This window comes from Panicum hallii, chromosome 3, assembly GCF_002211085.1.
Source record: "Panicum hallii strain FIL2 chromosome 3, PHallii_v3.1, whole genome shotgun sequence".
NCBI classification, from domain to species: domain Eukaryota; kingdom Viridiplantae; phylum Streptophyta; class Magnoliopsida; order Poales; family Poaceae; genus Panicum; species Panicum hallii.
Genome location: NC_038044.1, coordinates 16,832,918 through 16,854,848, shown reverse-complemented (window position 1 = coordinate 16,854,848; position 21,931 = coordinate 16,832,918). Strand labels below are relative to the sequence as shown.

Below are 21,931 nucleotides of genomic sequence, written 5' to 3'. Positions count from 1 at the left end.
ATGTTAACAGCCTAAAGAAATACTACATCTAGGACTCTTGTAATAAGCCTGGGCTAGAACTATAAATAGACCCAGACATGGTAGTCTACTTACTTTTCCTAGTCTACTTACTTTTCCTTATAAACTTTTAAGGACCGTACTCTTTTCCTCACAAAGGGGATTCCACATCGGAGGTGAGGTTTTTAACGAGGCGGATCCTATGTAATAACTCTCCAAATAAATAAAGAGTTACTTTCCCTAAACTTTTGTTCAAGGTCGAAGAAGCAGTGCTACGAATATCGACCATCACCTCATGAAGGCTACAACTATGTAAGTTAGCAAAGCTCGCATGCCTCGCAAGCTTTGCATACTTATCTAAGAAGTGCAATGCACACTAAAAAGGCAAGGGGCTATAGAACCTAAGGGTATCGAAGCCAAAACACTTTCGGCTCAAAAATGAAAAGTGCAACACGCACTAAAAAGCCAAGGGGCTATCGAACCTAAGGCTATCAAAGCCAAAACACATTCGGCTCGAAAATGAAAAGTGCAACATGCACTGAGAAGCCAAGGGACTATCAAACCTAAGGGTATTGAAGCCAAAACCCCTTTAGCTCGAAAATAAAAAGTGCAACGTGCACCAAAAATCCAAGGGGATATCAAATCTAAGGGTATCGAAACCAAAACACCTTCGGCTCGAAAATAAAAAGTGCAACGTGCACCAAAAGCCAAGGGGCTATCGAACCTAAGGGTATTGAAGCCAAAACACCTTCGACTCGAAAATAAAAAGTGCAACCCGCACATGGAAGCCAAGGGGCTGTCGACCCTAAGGGGTTTTGGAGCCAAAACACATTCAACTCCGAAAACATATTGCACGCTCGAAAGGTAAAGGGCAGCCCAAATTAAAGGAAAAAAAAACCTCCAACGCAACAAAGGCTAGGGAGGGGGGAGACATTTTCTCCCAACAAGAAAAGTATAATCATTCAACCCTTGTTGCGTCGAAGGTCAACAGCTTACAACTTCGAGACAAACAACCCTCATGCAATGCGACCTTCGAGTCATAAAGACTAGGGAGGGGGAGACGTTTTCAACAAAAACAAAGAGTCCTTACGACTCGAAGCAAACACAACTAATATGAGCATACACAACAAATCTCTAAAATAATACATCACAAATATTCACAAAATAGGTGTCATCCAAGTGTTTCCAAAGTTGCATCGCTCACACATCATTGGATAGACCATCGGCATACAAGAAGTCGCTAACGCTAGCTCCAGGATGAGCAAAATTGTATCTTTCCCATGCAGATCCGGGCACGATGACCCCATCACAACGTATGTTCATCGGAGGTACGTCAGGCACGAGCCTCGCAACCACGAGCGCCTGGCCAAAAGTTAGGAATACTAACATCAGAATTTTCAACAAAAACACAAGTAAAAAGTTGTCCGCTTCAAGCCACATTCTGCACCTTCAGATCATGGCCATCATCACCTCCAGTGTCCTTCGTTCCGGAGCTTCCAACAACATCGACAATCTTCATTTCCACCTCTATTGACGTCTTTCCGGTATCCCCAATTCTTTTCGCCTGATTAAATCAAAGATTTACGATCACAGTCTAACAAGGATCAAACAAAAAGTGACTGGGCTTGTGGAAAGCTAACCTCTTCAAGTCGCCTCTGAGCTACCTCTCGAACAATCTCCTTGCCAGAAACCTTCCAAAACTTTCGCACAAATGACTTCTTCACAACTTGAATGTTTGATATATTCGCACCAAGATCTAAACGTGATGGGAAAACATAATCCCTAGCACTCATTTTTTGCAGGTCCTAGCAACCTTCGCGGTCCAGAATTGCCAGAACACTCTCACTCGAAATGATGGCAGAGTTCTCTGAAGTCATGGTCAGTATGTCCACCAGCCAGGTGTACTTATTCAGTATCCAATTTAGCAGGCCAGTCGCACCACCCTCAGGATCCTAAGGAAGAGGTGCAGTTCAGCCCCGAATGTCGCTAGAGCCTTCTTATATTCAAGATAAATCCGATCGCTCTTCTCATCAATCTCGCCGATAGCTTCATTCATCAGATTGTGGCTATACTCTACCTCCTTCCACGACCTCTCAATCAAGTTACCTTTCTTGACACCTTCGACTTTAAGTTTCTTGTTCTCAGCCTCTAGGTCATTGGTCATGACAACATCTTTTTCCACAACCGCACGAAGGTTTTCCAGAGTCTCATCGATCAATGGTCTTTAGCATCCTTTGAAAAAGCTTTTCTTGATCATTCGCCTGCTGTGTCAGACTAGCCATTTGATCATTATGCAAAACCCCAAAGGTCCTCCAGAACCTTATTTTGATCTTTCAGCCTCTGGTTCTCCATAACCAGCCAAAGGCTCTCGGATGACCTCTCCGATCGAGCCTCATTATCTTTCTTAGCGCTCTGAGTTGCAGCCCGGCTCGCTATCAAAGCCTACATAAAACGCGCCTTAGCATACGATCATCACCAAAAAACATACATATCACCTTTTAGTACATTACCTTCAAGCACAAAGAAGCTGTGATGCGCCCAAGATATTCCACCCCATATACGCTTAAGCTGTTCTTAAATTCTGCAAAAGCTCAAGTCTCCTAAGCCACAGTAAAAAAGGGGCCCAAGTCTCCTAAAAGAAAAATAGAGAAACAGAAAAAGCGAACTCAAAAGTTGGGGCTCACACCTTCGACATCGAAGGATTCAAACTCCTCAGGAAGGCCTCCAGCTCCACTAGACGCCTCGGCCAGAGCAGACAATTTGGCTTCGGAAAGACCTTCGCTAATCAACCCTCCAAGCTCAGTCATAGATTTTGCAGGATCTACTTCAAGAGCATACTGAAGGTACAGGTCAATATCGGGACCCTGAAAAGGAAGATGGCGAGTTGTCAAGATTGTACCTAGCTCCGTAAAGTCTTGAGAAGTGTGATCCCCTGGAACTCGCGCATCCTCAACCATAGTACCGCGATCCTCATCTTCCTTGTGCACACACTCCATCGACGTATCCTTCGCAGGAGATGTCGGTGCCGCCTCTGACGTAACTCCCGGGTGCATCTCTTTCGAGGTTTCAGCCAATTGAGCATCAACCTTCGGGGGGATCTCGTAGCATTTTCATCGCTATCATCATCCACCAGACTCACCACGCGAAGCGATGCACCTTATGCCTTGTGCAAATCTATAATCACAGCACCAACACTACCAGGGCTTGCAAGCAAAGAGCCAAACTGCTCAATATCAATTTCTATGGGCCTCCCCCTACTCCCTAGACCCCAAGGCACACTACGTTCAGTAGCCGTTGGAGCTGCCATGAAAGTTGGACTTCCCAAATCGCACTCCGCAATCTCGAATGCATACTTACTTGCTTTAGCGTCTTTCTTCTTCTGAATCTCCACTTGCTTGGCTGATAGCTTGACCGAAGGATGCCTCGGAGGTTTAGCTGCAGCAGCCAAAGAGGATGAGCCTCCAAACACAGATATAACATCTTTTTTGCTTTTCTTAGCAGCAGGCTCTGTAGAGCTGATGTTATCAGATGCTCTCCCTCTCTTTTGCGGCTCTGGAGGTGTTTCTCGAGACTCATGCTTTACTCCCATCTCATGGAAGCTTCGGTTAATGCGGCTACCATGGGAACAACATTCCAAAAAGGCCTTGTGCTCTTTCCAGTTATACGCACCAAGAAGGGCGTTAGCCTCAAGCTCAACCTTCGACACGATCACCTCATCACTCGAATCAGATGGCCTCTTAAGTCCAAACATTGGACAAGGAATAGAACTAGATATGTTGCCCACCTTAACCTTCGAAAAAGATTTAGCTGCCCAGTCAGGGGTCAACGGCCAAATCTTAGCTGCCAGGCACTCCTCCACAAGGTCACAGCCACAGATTGCCTTCGTGACCTCTCTAAACGTAGTGCAGCAATCCTTGAAATCCGTAGAAGACCTGTCGAAGTCGGTCTGATGTATATGCTAAAAAGGAAGGACCTTCTATGCAAGCGGAAAGGTCTCTTCTTGAGAAGAATTCATAAAGCCAATCTTGGCATAAAACCAGTATCGGGCCCAGTCATTGTCCCACTTGTTCTTTTGACTAAAAGATATCTCAACACGATCCAACTTCAAAACCTTATTGTTCTTTCATGGAACAAAGGTGCAACAACCACTTTGTGCATGGAAGACTTCCTCTTCTCCCTCAAATGAAATCTTCCGTCCTTGAGGATGAAGCTCATAGAATCTACAGAAGGTGTCTGGCGATACCGGAGCACCGAAAGTCTTCACGGCCCCAAAAAATTTTGAAGGCTGGATTATGGCATTTGGCGTCAAATGATGCATCTTGACATTGAATCTTGAAAAAATATTTGGAAGCACGAGGTCAAGAGGAAATCGGAGGCCAGCAGCGAAAAAATCTCGAAACACAACGGTTTCACCTTTGCGTGGAATCGGGGTGTCTTCACCCTTTGAGGGACGGCAATCTCCCGCCTTGAAGTAACCCTTGTCAACATAGAACTTGATAAGGTTCTGAGACACTAGCGACATGCCAAATCAAAGGGTCAGCTCGGATTTTTCTCGACCCATCAGCTCAGAAGGGTCCGCATTCATTTGAGACAAATCCTCTTCTCCCTCCGAGTGCTGAGCAATGTTCTCAACCTTCGTGTTGGCCTCTACATCTTCGATGAGCTTTGCAGTCTCCTTGATATGAGCCATCCCTAAACAAAGAAACAAAATCAAAACAAGAAATACAAACAACGAAAGCAAAAGCAATAAAATCCTTCGATCAACTCACACCGCACTATCAGTGAAAAGCGATTCCACATGAAGGTCGCTACAAAAGTCAGCTCGCAACACATGTAACAAAGGAATAGAAGAGCGAAGGTTGCAAGAGTAAGAGAGCGTGAAAGCGACGCAGCCCCCCCTTTTAGAGGGGGTGGGGTAAAAAGTACAGTATTGGTCGGCGGTAATGACCAAGGAGAAGCTTAACCATCACCCAATAAAAAATGGGCACGTGTAAAAAGACAACAGATAACCTTCGGCTCGTACCAACTTCCGACGTTCGGGGAGACATTTTCTATCGATTGGCGAGCAAACTTTTTTTGAGGGTTCGGACCGTCAGAGTCAGCCCTCGCCCGCGGGGGACTACTGTTGGGGATCACCACCTAAAAGGAGGCCTAGCCGAAGGTTACGCCGAAGGTCCCGAGTAACCTTCAGGCAGTATGAAAGCCATTTCACGGTTCTCCTGATTTGATTTGCAGGATTAGCCCTCCCAGTGACGGTCGAAGGATTGTGTCTGGCCGAACAAGCAAGGGTTACGCCGTGACCTTCGTGCTAGGGTGAACCACTCGCCTGGACTCGTGATCAGCACGTAGGAAGTTAAGACCAACCTTTGCATGAAGGAGGTGTCGGTTGTACAATCTTTGGCGATGCCAAGACCCCGGGCGGAGGAGCGTAGGTTACCCGGACCCTTCGCTGTCACATGTATAATGTGATCACCTTATAGTGAATAATTTGTACATGCCAACATCCGGAAATGACTCAGAAATCTGGATATCCAACGGATATTCCGAGTAGGTAGGGGCTTAACCGGAACTATGTAACGAAGATACGGTGTATAAATATTCCCGCCTTTTACTGTAACTAGGTTGATTCTTTTTTAAGATTATGAGAGTGCCTAAAAAGATATTTCATTGAGTCAGGACACCATATTTTTCACTCCTTTATTTGGAGAAATATCCTTCGGATCCCAACATGCATAATCCTACCGATTCACTGCATTGCATGAACACATGGCAGGGTCATGGCCATCTTTTAGAAAAAAAGTTAAGAGCAAGTATTATATAACAGGCTGTAAGCAGATGGAATGCTGAGGTGAAGAAGAGAGGAGAGGAGAGAGGAGAAGTGAGCTGTAGGCTTACAGCTTCCACGCAAGAATCAAAAAAATTTATGAGTGAAACAAGTGAACCATGTATTAATGATAAAGAGCTAACCATTGTACAAGTAGGCTGAGAGAGTGGCTGAAAAATTCTTACAACCTGCAGCCGACTCTGACTGTATTATTAATCATGCTCTAATGGAAGGGTTGCATGCCCAGCCATCTTTCTGATCCGATCAAAGAGTACGACCATTGGTGATGACCTGCTGTCAGAATTTATGAGATGCAGGGGTTTTACTTGCGCCGATCATGGCCCCCTAGATCTGACGCCGCGGATCGCACGGACAGGAGCAATATACGCTGTCAGATTCTACGAGCTTTTGGGCGATCTCTGTGTCTCCTCTGCATCGCGCACCCTGGCGCCAACATTTATGAACCGCGTCACCTGCGTTTCTTTCAGTTCTGGGATCCATTTGGCTGCCTGCTGCTAATCTGCTACGGATCACCAGCTCATGATTGCCGTACCGTCACAGTGCAGATTACCACTGTTAAAGTGACCTTGTGACTAATTCACGGGAGTAATCCGTGCTGCTGATGAACTTGGCTGGGTTACTTGAGCTTGCAGTCTTAATGCATGGTTTTATTATAGAGTTATCAAGATTAAAAAATTTGATAACCGAGCCAGATGAGTGTCATGGGGATGAAATTCCTCTCTCATCACATGGAACTCTTCTTCTCTCTTCTTATAATAATCATGTTATATCAGCAAAATTTAATGCTCATGAAACTATGAAACTCCACTGAGATTGGTCTAATGCTTGGTCTAATGCTGAAAAGAAATTTGGCGCAAGAAGTCCTCAGACAACGGGCGTGCAAGAATCAGGTATGGCGACCAACCAAACAACTACCGCCCTGTATCTAATTTCACCGTATCGCCGTAGGCGTTGTAACCAAACCCATCTCCGGTTTAATTACTCGCGCCCTGTTGACACGGAGTACGCTTCTGTTGCACTAACCGTGACTGAAGAACAGGAGGTGCGAAGAGTGCCTCTGAAGCCTCCAAAAGCGGCCGGATCATAAAGAATGGCCTGAGCAGTTGCTTAAAGGCAAGTTGGGGACTAATTGATGCTACCATGCCAGTGCAGTATGTGCTGATCCCTTTGTTAATGCCAGAGTGGGAGGAGGGTTGACACCTAACCTTGGCCATCATCTTTCTTCAGGGCTCCAGGGACCGGTGCCACCATGTTGCTTTGGTTCAACAAAAGCCAGGCACCTCCCATCTCCGGCATCTTTCTAGTCTACTTACTGTAAAGATGGGAGTGTCTTCTGCAAGCAAGCTCAAGGTTCAGTGCCTGTGCCTGTGCCTCCATAGGGTGGGTCACTGTCAGGTGGGCCCAAGCGTCCGTCCACCGGCCCCACGGGAGCAACATCAAGCATTAGACACTGTGCGCTTTGTGATTAGGATACCTGAAGGTTTGGCGGTGCATGATAGTGGTATGTGGTAGTTGACGTTGCATTTCGGCGGTTTCAGCCTCAATTATGGGCGCTAGATTCCTGCTACGAAGCTTTGCAGTTTCGGTACCGTTTGCGTGCTACTTCTGGTCACCAGCTTTCGTGTCATGGAGCGATCGTCCTGGGTTTTTTCACGAGCATCTTGATGCTAGCTGCTAGCCTTTCCTGTTCGGAAACCCGGCCCGAAAAGGTAACGAGATTGAACTGAAGCAGAACAGCCAGCTCATACTAGTATCTCATATGCTTTCGGTTGAGCCAAATCTTGGATTTGTTGGGAACATCGGAATTTACAAGAATTGGCTATATAACTCGCAAAAAGGGTTCTCTCTCATGACCAAGTTCTTGGTCTGCTCTCTACAAGGCATTAGACATTCTCATGTAAACTGCAAGTTACTGCTACGTACCAAGAAGATGGAGCTTCTCGTGATCTCATCCCAGATTTTTCACCGTCTTCCCTGCTGGTAATTGAGCCTATCATATCGACACAATGCTGCCCAGAGGCCTAGATCAGTTGACGTGCCCATACGGCCATGCGTAGCAGCAGCAACACCACAGAAAGCCATACGTGCCATACGTGCTGCTAGCTTCCAGCTACCATCAGGCCAGATCTGACGACGGGAGTCATTAGCCTGACAGCAACACACCACCAGCAACGCCGATTAGTCTCGTTCTCTTCTCGATCCTCAGACAATTAACCGGCAAATGCAGGTTAACACGTGTGTCAGAGATCCCCATCTTTTCCCGTGGGATGGATCTTGATGATGACCCGTCCGGTCGGAGCATCGCGAGCCTGCCGCGGATGAATCATGGCTGCCTGCCTTTCTCGCATCCACCGTCATAATGATGCGCCGAGTAATATCATGACCGGCGATTCCTAGTCGCAAGCATCCCTCCCTTCCAGTTGTTTGGGGAAATTCAAATTCTGTAATCTGAAGACAATTCGTTCACAAACCATGTATGAACTTTACAGAAATTTTTGACAGAAACTACTTTGTTTCTACAGGAATCTGAAGATACTGTGCAGTGTGATCAGACTCTGGTAGCCTACGGCGACGCGATGGGACAGTCACCTGACCTACGCGGAATCGTCGCATTACGCGTCCCGTCTTATCGTCCCTGGGTGTCAGCTGCAAAAGCCTCGATCGCGCCTGCCGTAGGCTCCAGGCCCTTGTAGCAGACTTCTGATGGATTCTTACACGAGAGAGAGCAGGGGTTCATTCTTTTTTTTTTTTGAAAGAACAGAGCAGGGGTGAATTCTGAATCCGCAACCACTTGAATTTTCGAGTGGAAATGATGCAGAGCGTGCCGAGAACACCTCATGCCGAATCATGTCGCGTCCAGGAAACCGCGGACGGGAAGGATCGTGCCCGGCCGCAGCCTTCGCCGTCGCAGAGGAGGTGCGGGCTCTGATCGGTGAAAGGCAGCAAGGAGCTAGATCGTGCGGAGGGGGAGTGACGTGTCCATCTCCGGCCTCACGATGTGATGTGCCGATCTGGCTACTGCCTGGATGCTGGGGGAGTGCTGGCAGTAGTAAATTTTTTTTTTTGACGGTGGTAGGCAGTCAATGTAAAAGCTGCAGTATTTTACCCAAAGCTGTGGTGCTGTTTCGTCAGAGGAAAATAAAAGGGGCGCGGCGCCTCACTGAAAGCATGGAAACGGTCCGTGCGAGGTGAAATCATGGGAGGCTTGGCATTGCCACCCACTCATGCGCACGGGAGCCAGTACACGCATCTCATCCTCGTCTCACCTAACAATAGTAAAACCGCGCTCCAAATTTGCAATTCGGTGGGTACCCCCAAATCATTAGATTCAACAGCACATAATAAAAAAATCTTCAATAATTTCTGCACAAAAATATCTCTGAATAAATCGTTGTCCTAGTGTATTTTAATGTAAGATTTGTTGTGGCCTTGGTGCGTCATGGATGATATGCTTGCATAAATAGATAGATAGATGGACTTATGCGCCAGTTTATATCACTAATTATACATTATATTATCTTTTCTCGGCAGAGGACTTTCATGATATTTCACAAAAGCAAAAGATTTTCTTTTTGCAAAACCGTGCTAGCAAGGTAGAGAAGACAAACCACAACTGCAAGTAATAGATACTGACATAGCAATATCTTTCTATACATGCTTGACATAAATGACAAGAAAGATAGACAAACATTATGTCTCACTGTTTTCATGTTTTGAAAGGGATTTAATTTTAGATGATGCGCAAACACGGAACACTTTTTATTCAGTAAACAATGCGGCCAACATAATTTTCAGAAAAAATGCAAGCCACATCTACAAGTAATAGATAGAAGATATTAAAACTTCTCTATTTATACTTGGTATACGTGACAATTTGACTGAAAAGATAAGATATTTCGCTCAAGTAAAAACTTGCAAACTCCACTGCATCAACCCACCATCCACAGGAAGCGGTCTTGAGCTACTCCTCTTGTCCATGACTCCCTGATCCATGCGAGCCATGGTCATGGGTTCATGGCCATAAGATGAGATGAGAGCTCAATCCCAGCCCCCTCCCCCTTCTCATTCTCCCTCTTCCTTAATATAGTAAATCTACGCTTCCCATTTGCAATTCTACAACTACAACGAATAAGTTAATTCAGTAGCACACAAAAAAATCTCCAATAATTTCTTCATGAAAATATCACCATCATTTTTTTTGTCATAGTGTGTTCTTAAGTAAGATTTGTTGTGGCGTTGGCACATCCTTAGCGATATGCTTGCAGCTTGCGTAAAAAGATAGATAGATAGACAGGCTTATACATCACTCATATTGCTGGTTATATACAATAATATCTTTTGTCGCTACATTATCTTCAAAGTTCTTTAACGATATCTAATAACTGTAAAATATTTTTTAAATGTTTGTAATTTAGAGAAGATAAGTCATATATGCAGAACAATTGATACTGATATAAAGGTATCTTCCTATGGGTATTTGTCAATTGTCATAGGCGACAAGAAAAGTAGACAAATCCATATCCCTTTGTACCGCTAATATACACAATACAACTCTGTCAATGTGTTTTTATATCTTGAAAAGAGGGGTTTTTAGATGATGCGTAAACATGAAACATTTTTTTCTTTTAATAACCTCAATATTAACACTATTTTCAGAAAGATTGCGATCCACTTCTACAAATGATGGAAAAAATATCCACATTTTACTATTTGTACTTGGTCTACATGGCAGATTGACATAATAAGATTATGATATTTCACTAAGAAAAGAACTAGCAAAAACTAATAAAAAGAGACTGCTGCTACTTTGCCAACTCCACGGCATCAACCCATCATCCACATCATCCCAAAAAAAAAAAACATCATCCACGGATTCACGGGAAGCAGTCTTCAACTACACTTCTCTTGTCCATGAGTCCTTGACCCATGGGGGCCATCCGGCCATGGTCATGGGCTCATATGACCATAAGATGAGATGAGAGCTGAGCCCCCCTGCTCTCTGCCTCTCTCTCTCTCCACCTCCCCTCTCATTCTCTCTCTTCTTCTCCTCCCGGCAAGCACAGGCTTTTCTTTCTCTTTCTCACTCTTCTTTTCCTCTCACTGTGTGTCTGTGTGTGTGGGCAGCACACATAATCCGTTCCCTCTCCCCCGGTTTCTCTTGTCTTCTTTCGGCGATGGACCAAGAAACCTCACGGGAACCCCACCCCTTCAGGAGCCGTCCACTGCCGCATTAGTGGGTTCCATTCCTCTTTGGATCGCTTCTCGCGATCGCATTGCCCGTGTTTCTTGATTTGGCCGTCTTGGTTGGTTCCTAGCTCTTGGATGAGGTGGGATTCGTAGAGCGGTGCGGCGGCGGCGGCGTTTCTTGGTAAATTTCTGCTCTTGATAGGTTGGGGTTTTGATCTTGGGAACCGGTGGATTGATTTGTTCTGCTTTTCTTGATTAATTCCTTTCGTCTGGTTTCATTTCTTGATGTTTAGGTCGGAGTAGGTTGTTTCCATCTTCGGCGGAGGAGAGATGGTGGGCGGTGGAGAGCAGTCGTCGATCGAACCCGACGCCGAAGACCTCGAGCGCGGCGAGCGGCGCCGGGATGCGCCTGAGTTCGTGGACGGCGACGACGGGGACGAGGAAGAAAGCCAGTACTTCTCGGACGCGGAGGACCGGTCGTGGCCGTCGCACTCGCGCCACGACTCCACCGCCTACGAGGACTACATCTCACCGTGCGCATCCGCCTGCGCGAGCTCCGTTGACGCCGATGCCGACGGCGACGGCGAGACCGTTGGGGAGCATTGCAGGAAGTCGTCCTGCGTGTCCGAGGGCTCACTGGACGACGTCGACCTGGAGGCCGGACTGGCCGAGATCATCAAGGCCAGCCCCGAGAAGTCCGAGCTGAACTGCCGCATTTGCCACCTCGGCCTGGAGAGTGCGGCGGCCGAGTCCGGCGCCGGCATCACGCTCGGCTGCTCCTGCAAGGGCGACCTGTCCTACGCCCACAAGCAGTGCGCCGACACCTGGTTCAAGATCAGAGGCAACAAGTAAGTCCCAGGCTCCCAGCCCATGGAACTGGATGATTTAGACCAATTCAGTGGTTTTTAAGGGAGCAAATACTTAAACTCGTCATGCCAAGTCTACATGGGTTTGGTAATTTCACTGTGTTTCATTCGTAGGATGTGGCATTACACACGATTGCAATACAGATTTTCAGGGTTTTACTGATTGCGGATATGAGGTTTATCTGAAAGATAATGCATTTGGGAGTGCATGAACACATGGTTAAGGAATCTTAGCAGGTGGTGGTTGTTTTGGTTCTCTTTAGGTGGGCAAAGGTAAAGGGAGCAAATGGGGTGCAAAAGGCAAAGCAAATGATTAATTAGTAGGCTTGTAGGATTCGCGGATGTTGAGATTGTTGGAGAGGATAAAAGTTACAATTTGTTCTTTCAGTCTGCTTTCTCACAGATTCTGTGCATTATCTGTTTGCTGTCTGAGTCTTGTTTTATTTTATTTTATTTTATTTGAGAGCTCATGGAGTATTGTGTTGACCAAGTCTGTTCTTGATAGATTGACGTGGTCTGATTTGAGTATTTGTGACATGGATTTTTGTTTGGTGGTGTAGGGGGTAGAGTGGTTGTGTCACTTTCCACTACAGAAGGTATATGCTTTGATGAAATTATTGTGGCAGCAGCCAGCAATCATAAAGTGTTGCACTTAGTCTCAGTGATAAGTGTTTCCATTACAGGAAAGGGATGCAGATATTTCCAAAGAGCGGTTTTCATTATCTGTTTAGCGCACATTGGAATTCTCTAATGTTCAGTAGATGCTGGTGCTTTGATCTAACTTCATAGCTTATAGGACACTTTGTTATCTCTTGTTATTGCAAATAAGATTTGCCACCTTAATCGATATTGGAGCTTAGGATTCACAAATTGATAGTAACAAGGATAGTTCCCTAGCAATTCAGGATGTGCTTTATTCTAACACGAACTGGCAGTTTCACGAATCAGCGATCTAAATTAAAAATTAGGAACAGGAATATAACTATTGAATTCTTATCTGCAGTGTCAACGAGATGAAGTAAAGTAACCTTGTGTCTATCTAGCACTTTTTCATTGTCTGCTTTTATCAAGTTCTCTAGATTTAGAATTTGTTTACCTGGTTGAGAAATTATTTTATCACATGGTGTCATACATTGAAGCGCACTGGAATGGTTATTACTTTATACCAATGATCAGTTCAAGACATGCAAAAGTGGGCCTTTAATCAACTTCTTTGTTGAACCTTTGTCGGTTCCTGTCTCTATTGTTCATCTTGCAAACTACTCTGTCAAAAATTGTGTCTCTTGAGTTTAACCACATGAAATTTAAGCAAACATCAAGCTAATTCAGTGCATGCCTGTTGTCTTGTACACAACACCTTTATCAGTGCATCCATATGGAGCATTCCTCTGTTTCAGGAAATGTGGCTTATGCCTTCCTGACTATCAGCATAGTTTCAGCTCATATACTTGTTGCCATGCCTGATTGTCCTTGCCTTTAATACCCTTGATACGAAGCTAAGGTCTCTTCTGACAACATTCCTCTCCTTATACATGCTTAGCGACATTGAGTTATTACCTTCTGTTGTGAAAAAGAAAAGTTAAAATGACCCCTGTGCTTCTTACATTTTTCTTCAAATGCAAAGCTATCTCTGTTTATGGATTCCTGTAATTTGAAAGTGTACGAATTGAAATGTTTCTTCTTTTCTCAGGATATGTGAGATATGTAGCTCGACTGCAAGCAATGTGGTAGTTTTGGGTGATCCGGAGTTCAGCGACCAGTGGAGTGAAACAAACAATGCAGCTGCTGTGCAAGCACCGCCAGCTGAAGCCCGAAGGTTCTGGCAAGGGCACAGGTTCCTCAACTTCCTCCTTGCCTGCATGGTGTTTGCATTTGTCATCTCTTGGCTCTTCCACTTCAACGTCCCCGGCTAAGTTCTTCGCGCACATGGGCCCGAATAAAAGCGCTCCAAAGCCATTACTCCAAACATGTGGGTAAGATCTAGCGAATCTGTAAGAACAGGCTGTGTTGAAGTAAAAGTTTGAGATGGTACAAAAGAGAGTACATGGTGGGGATGGTGATCCTGCATTTGTCCATGATGAATGCCTTTGTGTTGGTAAAGAGTTAAAGATTAAAGATGGTGATCCCCGTAAGAAAGGGAGCATGGTTGAGCGATTTGCTGCCGGCTTCTGGAATCTAGATTGTAGTTGAAAGCAAGGAATAGAAGGTGTGTTGCTGCGTGGTTGATGTTATCATTGTGCGAAGATGAGGATTTGTTTAGTCCGGTCATTTTTCTAGCTTTGCAACCATCTCTCGTTTGGTCTCCTGATTTGGTGTGATCGCGTGGAGATTCCTCTCCGATCGCCCTTTGTTCCTATGCTTCTAATTCTGTGAAGGGTGAAGCCGGATTGCTGTACTCAGTAAGGTAAACCTGGTGCAGAATCAGTTCTGCTTTCTGAGAGCTTGTCCCTGGTAGTAGTTATAAAGAAAATGATGCGGAATGCTCAAACTTTTCTGTGCACATTGGTATCGCGGTTTGTTTTCGTGTCTCGGTGATAGCTTTCCTGTGTTAGGATGTTTGTCTTCTGAATTTCGTTGACAGTTATTGAGCTTCTTTCATGTTGGCAAGTTCAGGGAGAGGACGGGTGAGGTCCTTTTTCAGAATTCTGGGAGCCTACGGCTACCAGGCGCTGCCCAGAGCCCCAGACACGCAATAACTTGCAGCGATCCTTGGGAGCGTACAAGGAATTAATCCGATTCACAAGGACTACGTTTCTGCCTGTGGGCCCGGGCGTAAATGCGCGATCGAGGCGCTGCAGGTAAACGCGGCTCGAAATTACGAAGTATACGCACGGACCGGGGGAGAGGGGGGGGGGGGTGGCGACCCTTATCATCAACAGTAGCGCAGTGAGTTCTTCAGAGGTCAGAGCTGCAGGGACTCTGAATTTCTGATCCCATCTACGCTAGTTCTTCAGGCGTACAGCAAGCGAGTGCCATGCATTCGTATTCCAAATGTTTTACATGAAAAGTTCAGGGCATCACTGCACATCAGGATACGCTTTCAGCACTGTGCACCGGCTGCAAACGCATTTACTGAACTGCGGCGACAAGCTTTAAGTACCGCGTACTCTTTCACGAATTTTACCGACAAAAAGATGGTCATGTTTGGAGTCTTCTCTTTGGAAAGTTCAGTATCCGCATGACCACACCCAAATCAAGTTTCACCGTAACTACCCTTTTGGTTTTGGAGCTATTACTAGGATACTCGATTTTTTCAGGCCATCGGAGGGGGATTAGAGTGGTCCTCGCCCATCTTCCACTTCCACCTAGCACTTTGCCTTCTTACCGTAGCTTTGCCCGCCCGGCCCAGCTGCCGGGCAGTCGCAGCGAGGTAGGGTCTCGATAGAGAGTTGACGATGGTCTGGCAAGACACAAGCCTGCCGTGGCACCTCCTCGTTGCCTCCGTCAGTCCTTCCGCGGCCACCGTCCGGTCATATGACCCGCGCAGCCGCGTCCCTACCTGTCCAACCGCCGATCCTTCGCCACCCGCGCCGACTCCGATGAACCTCGAAACAAAACCATAAACCCTAAAACCCCTTCACCTCACTAGACACTTGTCAAAGATCGGGAGGGAGCTTTGGCCATGGATTGGGGTGCGACATAGGCGCGCGCGGGGGGGGGGGGGGGGGGGGGGTATCGGAGCTCGGTAGCATTTCCTTTTTCCTAGAAGGCCCATGGTGCCACACTGATCCTGTGCAAAGAGTGGTACCGAGCGAGATCAACAGGGTCCAACGCCTGAACAGTGGGGTTGCAGTACCAGACGCCGATTCAATGCTGCTCAGGATGCGTCACAGCGAAGATCATCCGGATCTTGATGTTCTTACACGAAATTTGACATATTTTTCTCCAAAAAACAACCGTCCAAGCCCAGAGAAGAACATACAGGACGCTCGACTCGGACACCGATACGGCGATACCCTGCCGGCTACAAGGACGGTCGGCCCGCGCAGAGCACTCGATGGCGGTCGAGGCACGCCGCGCACGGCTCTCGCTGATCTCTCACACGCACAACCGCCTCCGCAGCTCACACCGCATGTGCCGCGCCTGCTCCCATGCCTCCGCCGTATACGCGACGCCAGCAGAAACCACGTGCCGAGCTCCGCTCCTCGCGCGGCCGCTCGGCCGAACGTGCCGTCGCGTGGGGGCTGCTCGGTTACCAGCGCGGCATGGAAACAAGCAGAGCTTGAGAGCTTTAGCGCCAAGCAACATCTCGAGCACTCCACCAGTCCACTACTCCAGCCATCGGCTAAAGGCATCATCGCGCACATCAGCTAGCGCCCGCGAATGCCCACGTGTTTAGCGGATCAATATGTACATCAAGATCAATTTCTTTCTATTTTTTCCCTGTGCCGTCCTGAGAAATGTCACTGCAATGAAGGGGTGATGCAAAACTGAGCCGAGAAACGCCAGGGAACTAGGATTCCTGCACGAAGCGACGGGGCAGTTCGGGTAGATGCATATGGAACGCTAAGGCTGGAATCTTGGACGGCTTCAGAGAATCAGAGCTGCAGGCGGCATCCCGGGCAGTTTTTTCTAGGCCCCCGGAGGATTCTCCTCCGGGCGCCAAGGACAAAGCTGCCGGTGAAAAGCAGACGCCGCCGGACCCAGTTTTTATGTGCCGTTGGCATTGGCTGCATCGGTCAGCGCGTGATTGATGTCTTCGTCGTGCTGCCTCCCGTTCATCTGCGCCCGCTGTCGCTGAAAGTCAGGAGCAGGCGTGTCAGCCAAAGTACAGCATCGTGTTGTGAAGCACCACGCACCGGAAAGCATTGCCTAGCTAGATGCTTCACACGAGCTCTGGTAGTAGTTAACAATAAATCCTCACACGAGGTTTTGTCGTGATCAAACAAGTTCAGCAGTTAGCAACTTAGCATTGTAGTGAAGTCGGTCAGTAAAGAGGGCCGCCGGATAAATAGTAGGTAAAGAGTTGTTAGTAAAAGCTCTATGTTACCCGATCAGTAGGATCCCCATGGTTCCCGTTCAGTAACTTGTGGAACTCGTCCTTCAGTTTACTGTCTTTCTCTTCCTTCAACCTGATCTCTTTTTCTTTGGTGCTCAACGGAAGCAAAGGTACACCATTTGTCCGATCCGGCATTTCTGCATGTCAGCAATCAGAAAGCCCTGTTACAAAGTGCCTATCATGACGCGCCTCTTTGTGACTGCTAATGTGACATGAAACAGTACCTGGCAGCTTGTTGTCGACAAAGAATACCACTAAGTTCACAGTATACCTGCCATGGTGAAAAACAGTTAACCGAAGGCAGTACCCAAAATAACAGATAAGCAGAACTAGAAGTTAACATACCATGCAACAACAACATCAACGGAGTAGTGCTTGCGAGAAGCAATTATAAGAAGACTCTGAATTATAGCCATGAACCAAGCAAGGAACTTAATGAATCTGAAAATACAATGTCCACAGTTCAGCTTCAGTTCAGGATTAACGAACCACTGGGAGACAGTCAGAACTTTGTAAGGTTCATTAAAAAAAAATATCAGTAAAGCATCATCACCTTTTCGAGCCATATTTATGGTATGTTCGGACAAAAACAAGAGTGAAAATCATGTGAGATGAAAATATCAAATCACCACAACCAAAAAGCACTCCACGAGGAACTGCAAAAGGCAATTCAAAGTGCTGGATTATCAGAAAGAATTTCTTGCAGAATCTACCAGCCCAACAAAACGTAAGACTTACAGTTAATCAGGAGAACTTCAAGTACACTGTTGGGTGGTGGAAGAGTTGCCAATTCTGAGCCCTACAAAGACAACACTATATGCCTTCATATATGACTGTGCGGCATGTTTTGACATGCTGTAATCCAGAGATCCAGAACATAGCATTAAATGAACCGAAGAGGTTACCTCACGACAGTGATAATTTGGACCTGGGAGCTGGGTCGAATAGAATGTAATAATCCTTAAAAACTGTGAAGCCTGGACAAAAGAGTACGGAATGGAGTTAGTACGTTTTGGACATTCGTAAAAGACAGATGAAGAAACTAGGAACCTGTACTTACAACTAAAAAAGCGAGCACCCTGCGCCAGATTAACACGGTATAGAAACGTTTGCTGTGATAAATAAAAGGATGGAATGTCCACTGCACAGAAAAATAATCATGTTGTGAGAACTCAAGCCTGATAAGCAGCATTTTATAGAAGATTGAGTCACAGAAAATGCCTCAAGAAAGGACAAATTATACGTCTCATAATAAAAAAAATACAGTATCGAAGATGTTAAACTAAAGAATAACATTCAAATAAAAAGGAATTCCAATGTGTTGAGATGACTTTAGTTCATTACAAACAACACAGAGTAACCAGATATCACATTGTAGCACTACAGCAATGAAGGAATATAAACGGCCGTTAATATTTACTTTTTTCAGCAAACACTTTTGATGCTTTAATTTTAACTTTTTGCCAGTATGAAGATGTTAAAGTAAAGAAATAACATCAAAATAAAAAGAAATTCCAATGTGCTCAGATGACTTTGGGCTCATTAGAAACAACAGAGTAACCATGTATGACACGCAGAACCACATCAATGGAGGATAATCAGGTTTTAATTTAAAGCAAACATGACAACAATCTACTGTGTATTTCTTATGCAAAACCAGATCAATCTCAGAGCAGACATTTAGGCTCATATAATACGACATGCCCTCAGTGTTTGCATGTTCAGTTAATATTTAGTTTGAAGCATTGTCTTAACAGGAGAGAAAGAATAAACAAATGATGACACGAGAATACATGCACATAACTGTACAAAGATGGACACAGACTAACAGTAGCAATCTAAGCGGACAATTGAAAGAGTTACCTACCAACACGAAGGAGAGGAAGATGGAAGAAAATATGCTCTCACTAAGATAACCTTTGTCTTGCCCAAGCTCCTAAAAAGATTCAACGGTACCCAACTGATTAGTGAGTACAAATCAACTTCACCCTAATTGATAAAAAATAGAAGCAATTCACTTACTGGGAGGGCCATAAATCCCAAGTCCTGGAGCAGTGGTCCTGGTCGATGCAAATAATGCACTCCTCGAGCAGCCAATCCATGAATGTACTATTTATAGGCAAAATCATTGTATATGAATCTCCACAGTAATCCATTAATCAACTGAGAAACATAGCTGAATAAGTAACCCTAGGTAACTAAATACACACAAGAATATGTGAAGAATAGGAAATGCTCATCACATTAGGAAAAGAAGAAAACTTGCAGAGTTTAAGGGAAGAAATAATTGACAACTAAAAATTGCATTCTTTGCTTACAAAAGAGAAGTATAATCACCTAATAGGTGTAATAAGATTTTTTGCTTTTGTAACCATGCCAATATTTGGACTCTGATTGCCATTTGTGAAAAAGCTGGAGTCAGAAAGAATACTCGATGTAATTTGGCAAAACTTATTTTCAGTAATGTGTGAAACAGCAGTCTCCAAATCCCTGGAGCAGCAACAACCAATGTGGAACAAATGCTGACAGCAAAAGTTGGGTTGTTAAGAAATATTCCATCCGTTTCAAATTGTAGGTTGTTTTATCAAATCTAAATACATAGTTTTTGCTATGTATCTAGACATAGTGTATATCTAGTTTCATAGCAAAAGCTATATACCTAGATTCACCAAAACGACCTACACTTTGGAACGGAGGGAGTAGATGCTTAATTTGTTCAAAGAAGACACTGATTGATAGGTCTCAGATTATCACAGACCTATGCAATTTGTTATACAAAAGCACAACTTGATGAGACTCAAGGAGAGTTTGACTAATCCATTGAGATAATAAGTTACTGCCAACAAAATATTCAAGATACATAGCTTAAGAGGCAAAATAACAAAAAATGTCTACTTTGATGGCTTAAGAGGCGAAAGGAAAACCTAAATCAGTGCTGACAAAACAGACAGATGTCAGAAAAAGGAAAACCAAAAATAATGCTGACGAACTACAACACAGCAGGAAGATGTAATGTGTCTGCGAAAGGAGAAGTACAGTGAAGCCAATTCATGGGAACAATTGCATTGTGACAATTCGACTCCATGACACGACATATATCACACGGATGCTACTCAAACCCGACAAAACTTCAAAGTACATACCCGCACACTTTTTCACCATACTTTTGCTACGTATGCTAGAATACATCAGAAGTGCACCAGATTTTAGTAATAAATTGCCGATTTTAAATGAAAAGGGAAATTTTATATATGATAAATTCTGTTGAAGGGGCAATTTGTGGCACAGAGCAATATGGCATCCAAATTTGGTCTCTCCCTTTTTAGAGAGAGAAACAAAATTTTCTCTCTTGTAGCCCCCTTCTGAAAACATGAACCCAGAGAATGCAGCGCAATCTAAAAATAGAAATTACTCGTGCATAGGTCAGAAATCTGGCACATTGGTTCAATTAGATACGCATGTGCCAATCATAAATAAACACTACTGGTACAAAAACATACCCTCAAATTCAGATGGGGTAAAAAAGCAACAACAATATAATGCATGAGAAGTTACTTAATGGGGCAAACCCGATATGTAAAGTAGTGAATTAACACGGCCTAATAATTCAAGAACCTCAGACAGTAACAAACTAGTAATAATAACAGAGCACGCACGGAAATAACAATTCCGCCCGTGGCCAGAATCTATGGCAATAAACCTGCGTAGCTCACCTGAAAAATCAGCCCGGCGAGTAGGAGCCCCCACTTCTCGCGCAGAAGCTGCAGCTCCACCGATATCTCCGCAGTCACCTTCCTCCATACCTACACACCCCAAAAGCAAAGCTCATAAATCCCCACAGCTCGATCAGCGAAAACCGGCACCAAGTAAGCAGCACCAGCAAAGCCCCCCGAATCGAATCGAGGCGAGGCGAGACCTTGGACGCCTCCCGCGCTATGTACATCGTCAACTCCGCAGCAGCCCACCGCTCCCACGCCGGCCGGCCCCGCAGCAGCTCCTACTGGGCGCGGGCGCGATCACGTCCATGCTCCGATCCGCACATCACGTCTCGCGTCCGCTGGCGCGGGATCAGCGCCTTCCCGAATCGAGGCACGGCTCGAAATCGGGGAGAGAGAGAGAGAGACGGTACGGACACAGCGCGCCAAATTCTGGCCCCCGGCTCCTCGAGCGGCGGGCCACGGGAGAGCGGCCGAGGCAGTCAGGGCCGTCTCGCGGGGCGTCAGAAGCGGCGGCGGAGGCGTGCCGCGAGCGGGGCGGGGCGGCGGCGGCCGGCGGCTGGCGGTTCGGGAGTCAAGTTGAAGAGAGAGAGAGGGAGAGGGAGAGAGCTGGAGAGATCGAGAGAAACGAGGGCGGGTCGGGGAAGCGGCGCGTGAGGGGAGGGGGTTTGTGCAAAAAAGAAGGCGAGTGGGGTGATGAAGGTCGTGGGGCTTCCAAACTGCCCCCTTTTTGCACGGGGCGGTTAGAAATCCTCAAGGCGTGAAGCGCTCTGCTGCATGTGGGCGTCAGTTTTTTCTTTTTTGCAGGCCACGCACGCAGCCATGTGCCTAAGGCCGAAGCAAACTCTAATCAGTTTGCGAGGCAAGGCAGCCATGTGCTCGGCTGTTCAAGAAAATACGAGGCAGTTTGGTGCCTGATCCCCGGTTCCTGCGATCGGAGTTCGCGATCGGTCACCGTCACGCGCCAGGATGTTAGCACGGGGGATGGATGGAGCGAAATTTCTGTAGTGGAATTCGGCGGTCAGTATCCGTGTGACCGATCCACCAAGACATGGTGCTCCAACAATGTTTCTTCAAGAAAAAGCTAGCTACTGGAAAGCGAGCACCCGGAGCTCCATCGAGATCAACAAAAATATTGTAAGACCTGCACGGAAAAGCGGATACCCTCACCCTCCGGAATCCGATGTGTCCACTCAGGCAGGCATACAAAGAGATTCCGTCACGTCTTTTGGACCCGGCGATCGTCGTCGTACGCAGTAGAAAGCCACAAATAAGACACGGAACAAGCAGGCCTCGCACTCGAGAGGATCCAGACGCAAAC

At 46.0% G+C, this 21,931-nt stretch overlaps 2 protein-coding genes across 3 annotated transcripts; one reads left to right on the top strand and one right to left on the bottom strand.

The window, feature by feature from the left end:
- The first annotated feature begins 11,041 nt into the window (after window positions 1-11,041).
- Window positions 11,042-14,446, top strand: LOC112883952. Its single transcript, XM_025949227.1, has 3 exons — window positions 11,042-11,210; window positions 11,323-11,877; window positions 13,586-14,446. The coding sequence occupies exons 2-3, from the start codon at window positions 11,360-11,362 to the stop codon at window positions 13,806-13,808; spliced, it is 741 nt and encodes a 246-aa protein (XP_025805012.1). The 5' UTR covers window positions 11,042-11,210; window positions 11,323-11,359; the 3' UTR covers window positions 13,809-14,446.
- Window positions 14,447-16,206: 1,760 nt separating this feature from the next.
- Window positions 16,207-21,249, bottom strand: LOC112887702 (phosphatidylinositol:ceramide inositolphosphotransferase-like). Of its 2 annotated transcripts, none has more exons than XM_025953957.1 (12): window positions 20,811-21,249; window positions 20,608-20,697; window positions 18,917-19,003; window positions 18,762-18,830; window positions 17,955-18,035; window positions 17,800-17,871; window positions 17,633-17,693; window positions 17,448-17,550; window positions 17,240-17,335; window positions 17,119-17,165; window positions 16,886-17,031; window positions 16,207-16,632 (listed from the first exon to the last, which is right to left on the bottom strand). In XM_025953957.1, the coding sequence occupies exons 1-12, from the start codon at window positions 20,835-20,837 to the stop codon at window positions 16,546-16,548; spliced, it is 966 nt and encodes a 321-aa protein (XP_025809742.1). In that variant the 5' UTR covers window positions 20,838-21,249; the 3' UTR covers window positions 16,207-16,545. The 2 variants fall into 2 exon arrangements, with proteins under 2 accessions (XP_025809742.1, XP_025809743.1); XM_025953958.1 differs by having other exon boundaries at window positions 18,917-19,057; window positions 20,811-20,859.
- Window positions 21,250-21,931: the final 682 nt, after the last annotated feature.

Excerpts from the sequence above, each read along its gene's own strand:
- LOC112887702 (XM_025953957.1), bottom strand. The coding sequence starts at position 20,837 with ATGTACATAGCGCGGGAGGCGTCCAAG. Across the intron at positions 18,831-18,916 it reads TGGGATTTATGGCCCTCCCA|GAGCTTGGGCAAGACAAAGG; the intron begins GTAAGTGAATTG and ends GAATCTTTTTAG. Across the intron at positions 17,551-17,632 it reads TGAAGTTCTCCTGATTAACT|TTCCTCGTGGAGTGCTTTTT; the intron begins GTAAGTCTTACG and ends TGCCTTTTGCAG.
- LOC112883952 (XM_025949227.1), top strand. The coding sequence starts at position 11,360 with ATGGTGGGCGGTGGAGAGCAGTCGTCGATCGAACCCGACGCCGAAGAC. Across the intron at positions 11,878-13,585 it reads TTCAAGATCAGAGGCAACAA|GATATGTGAGATATGTAGCT; the intron begins GTAAGTCCCAGG and ends TTCTTTTCTCAG.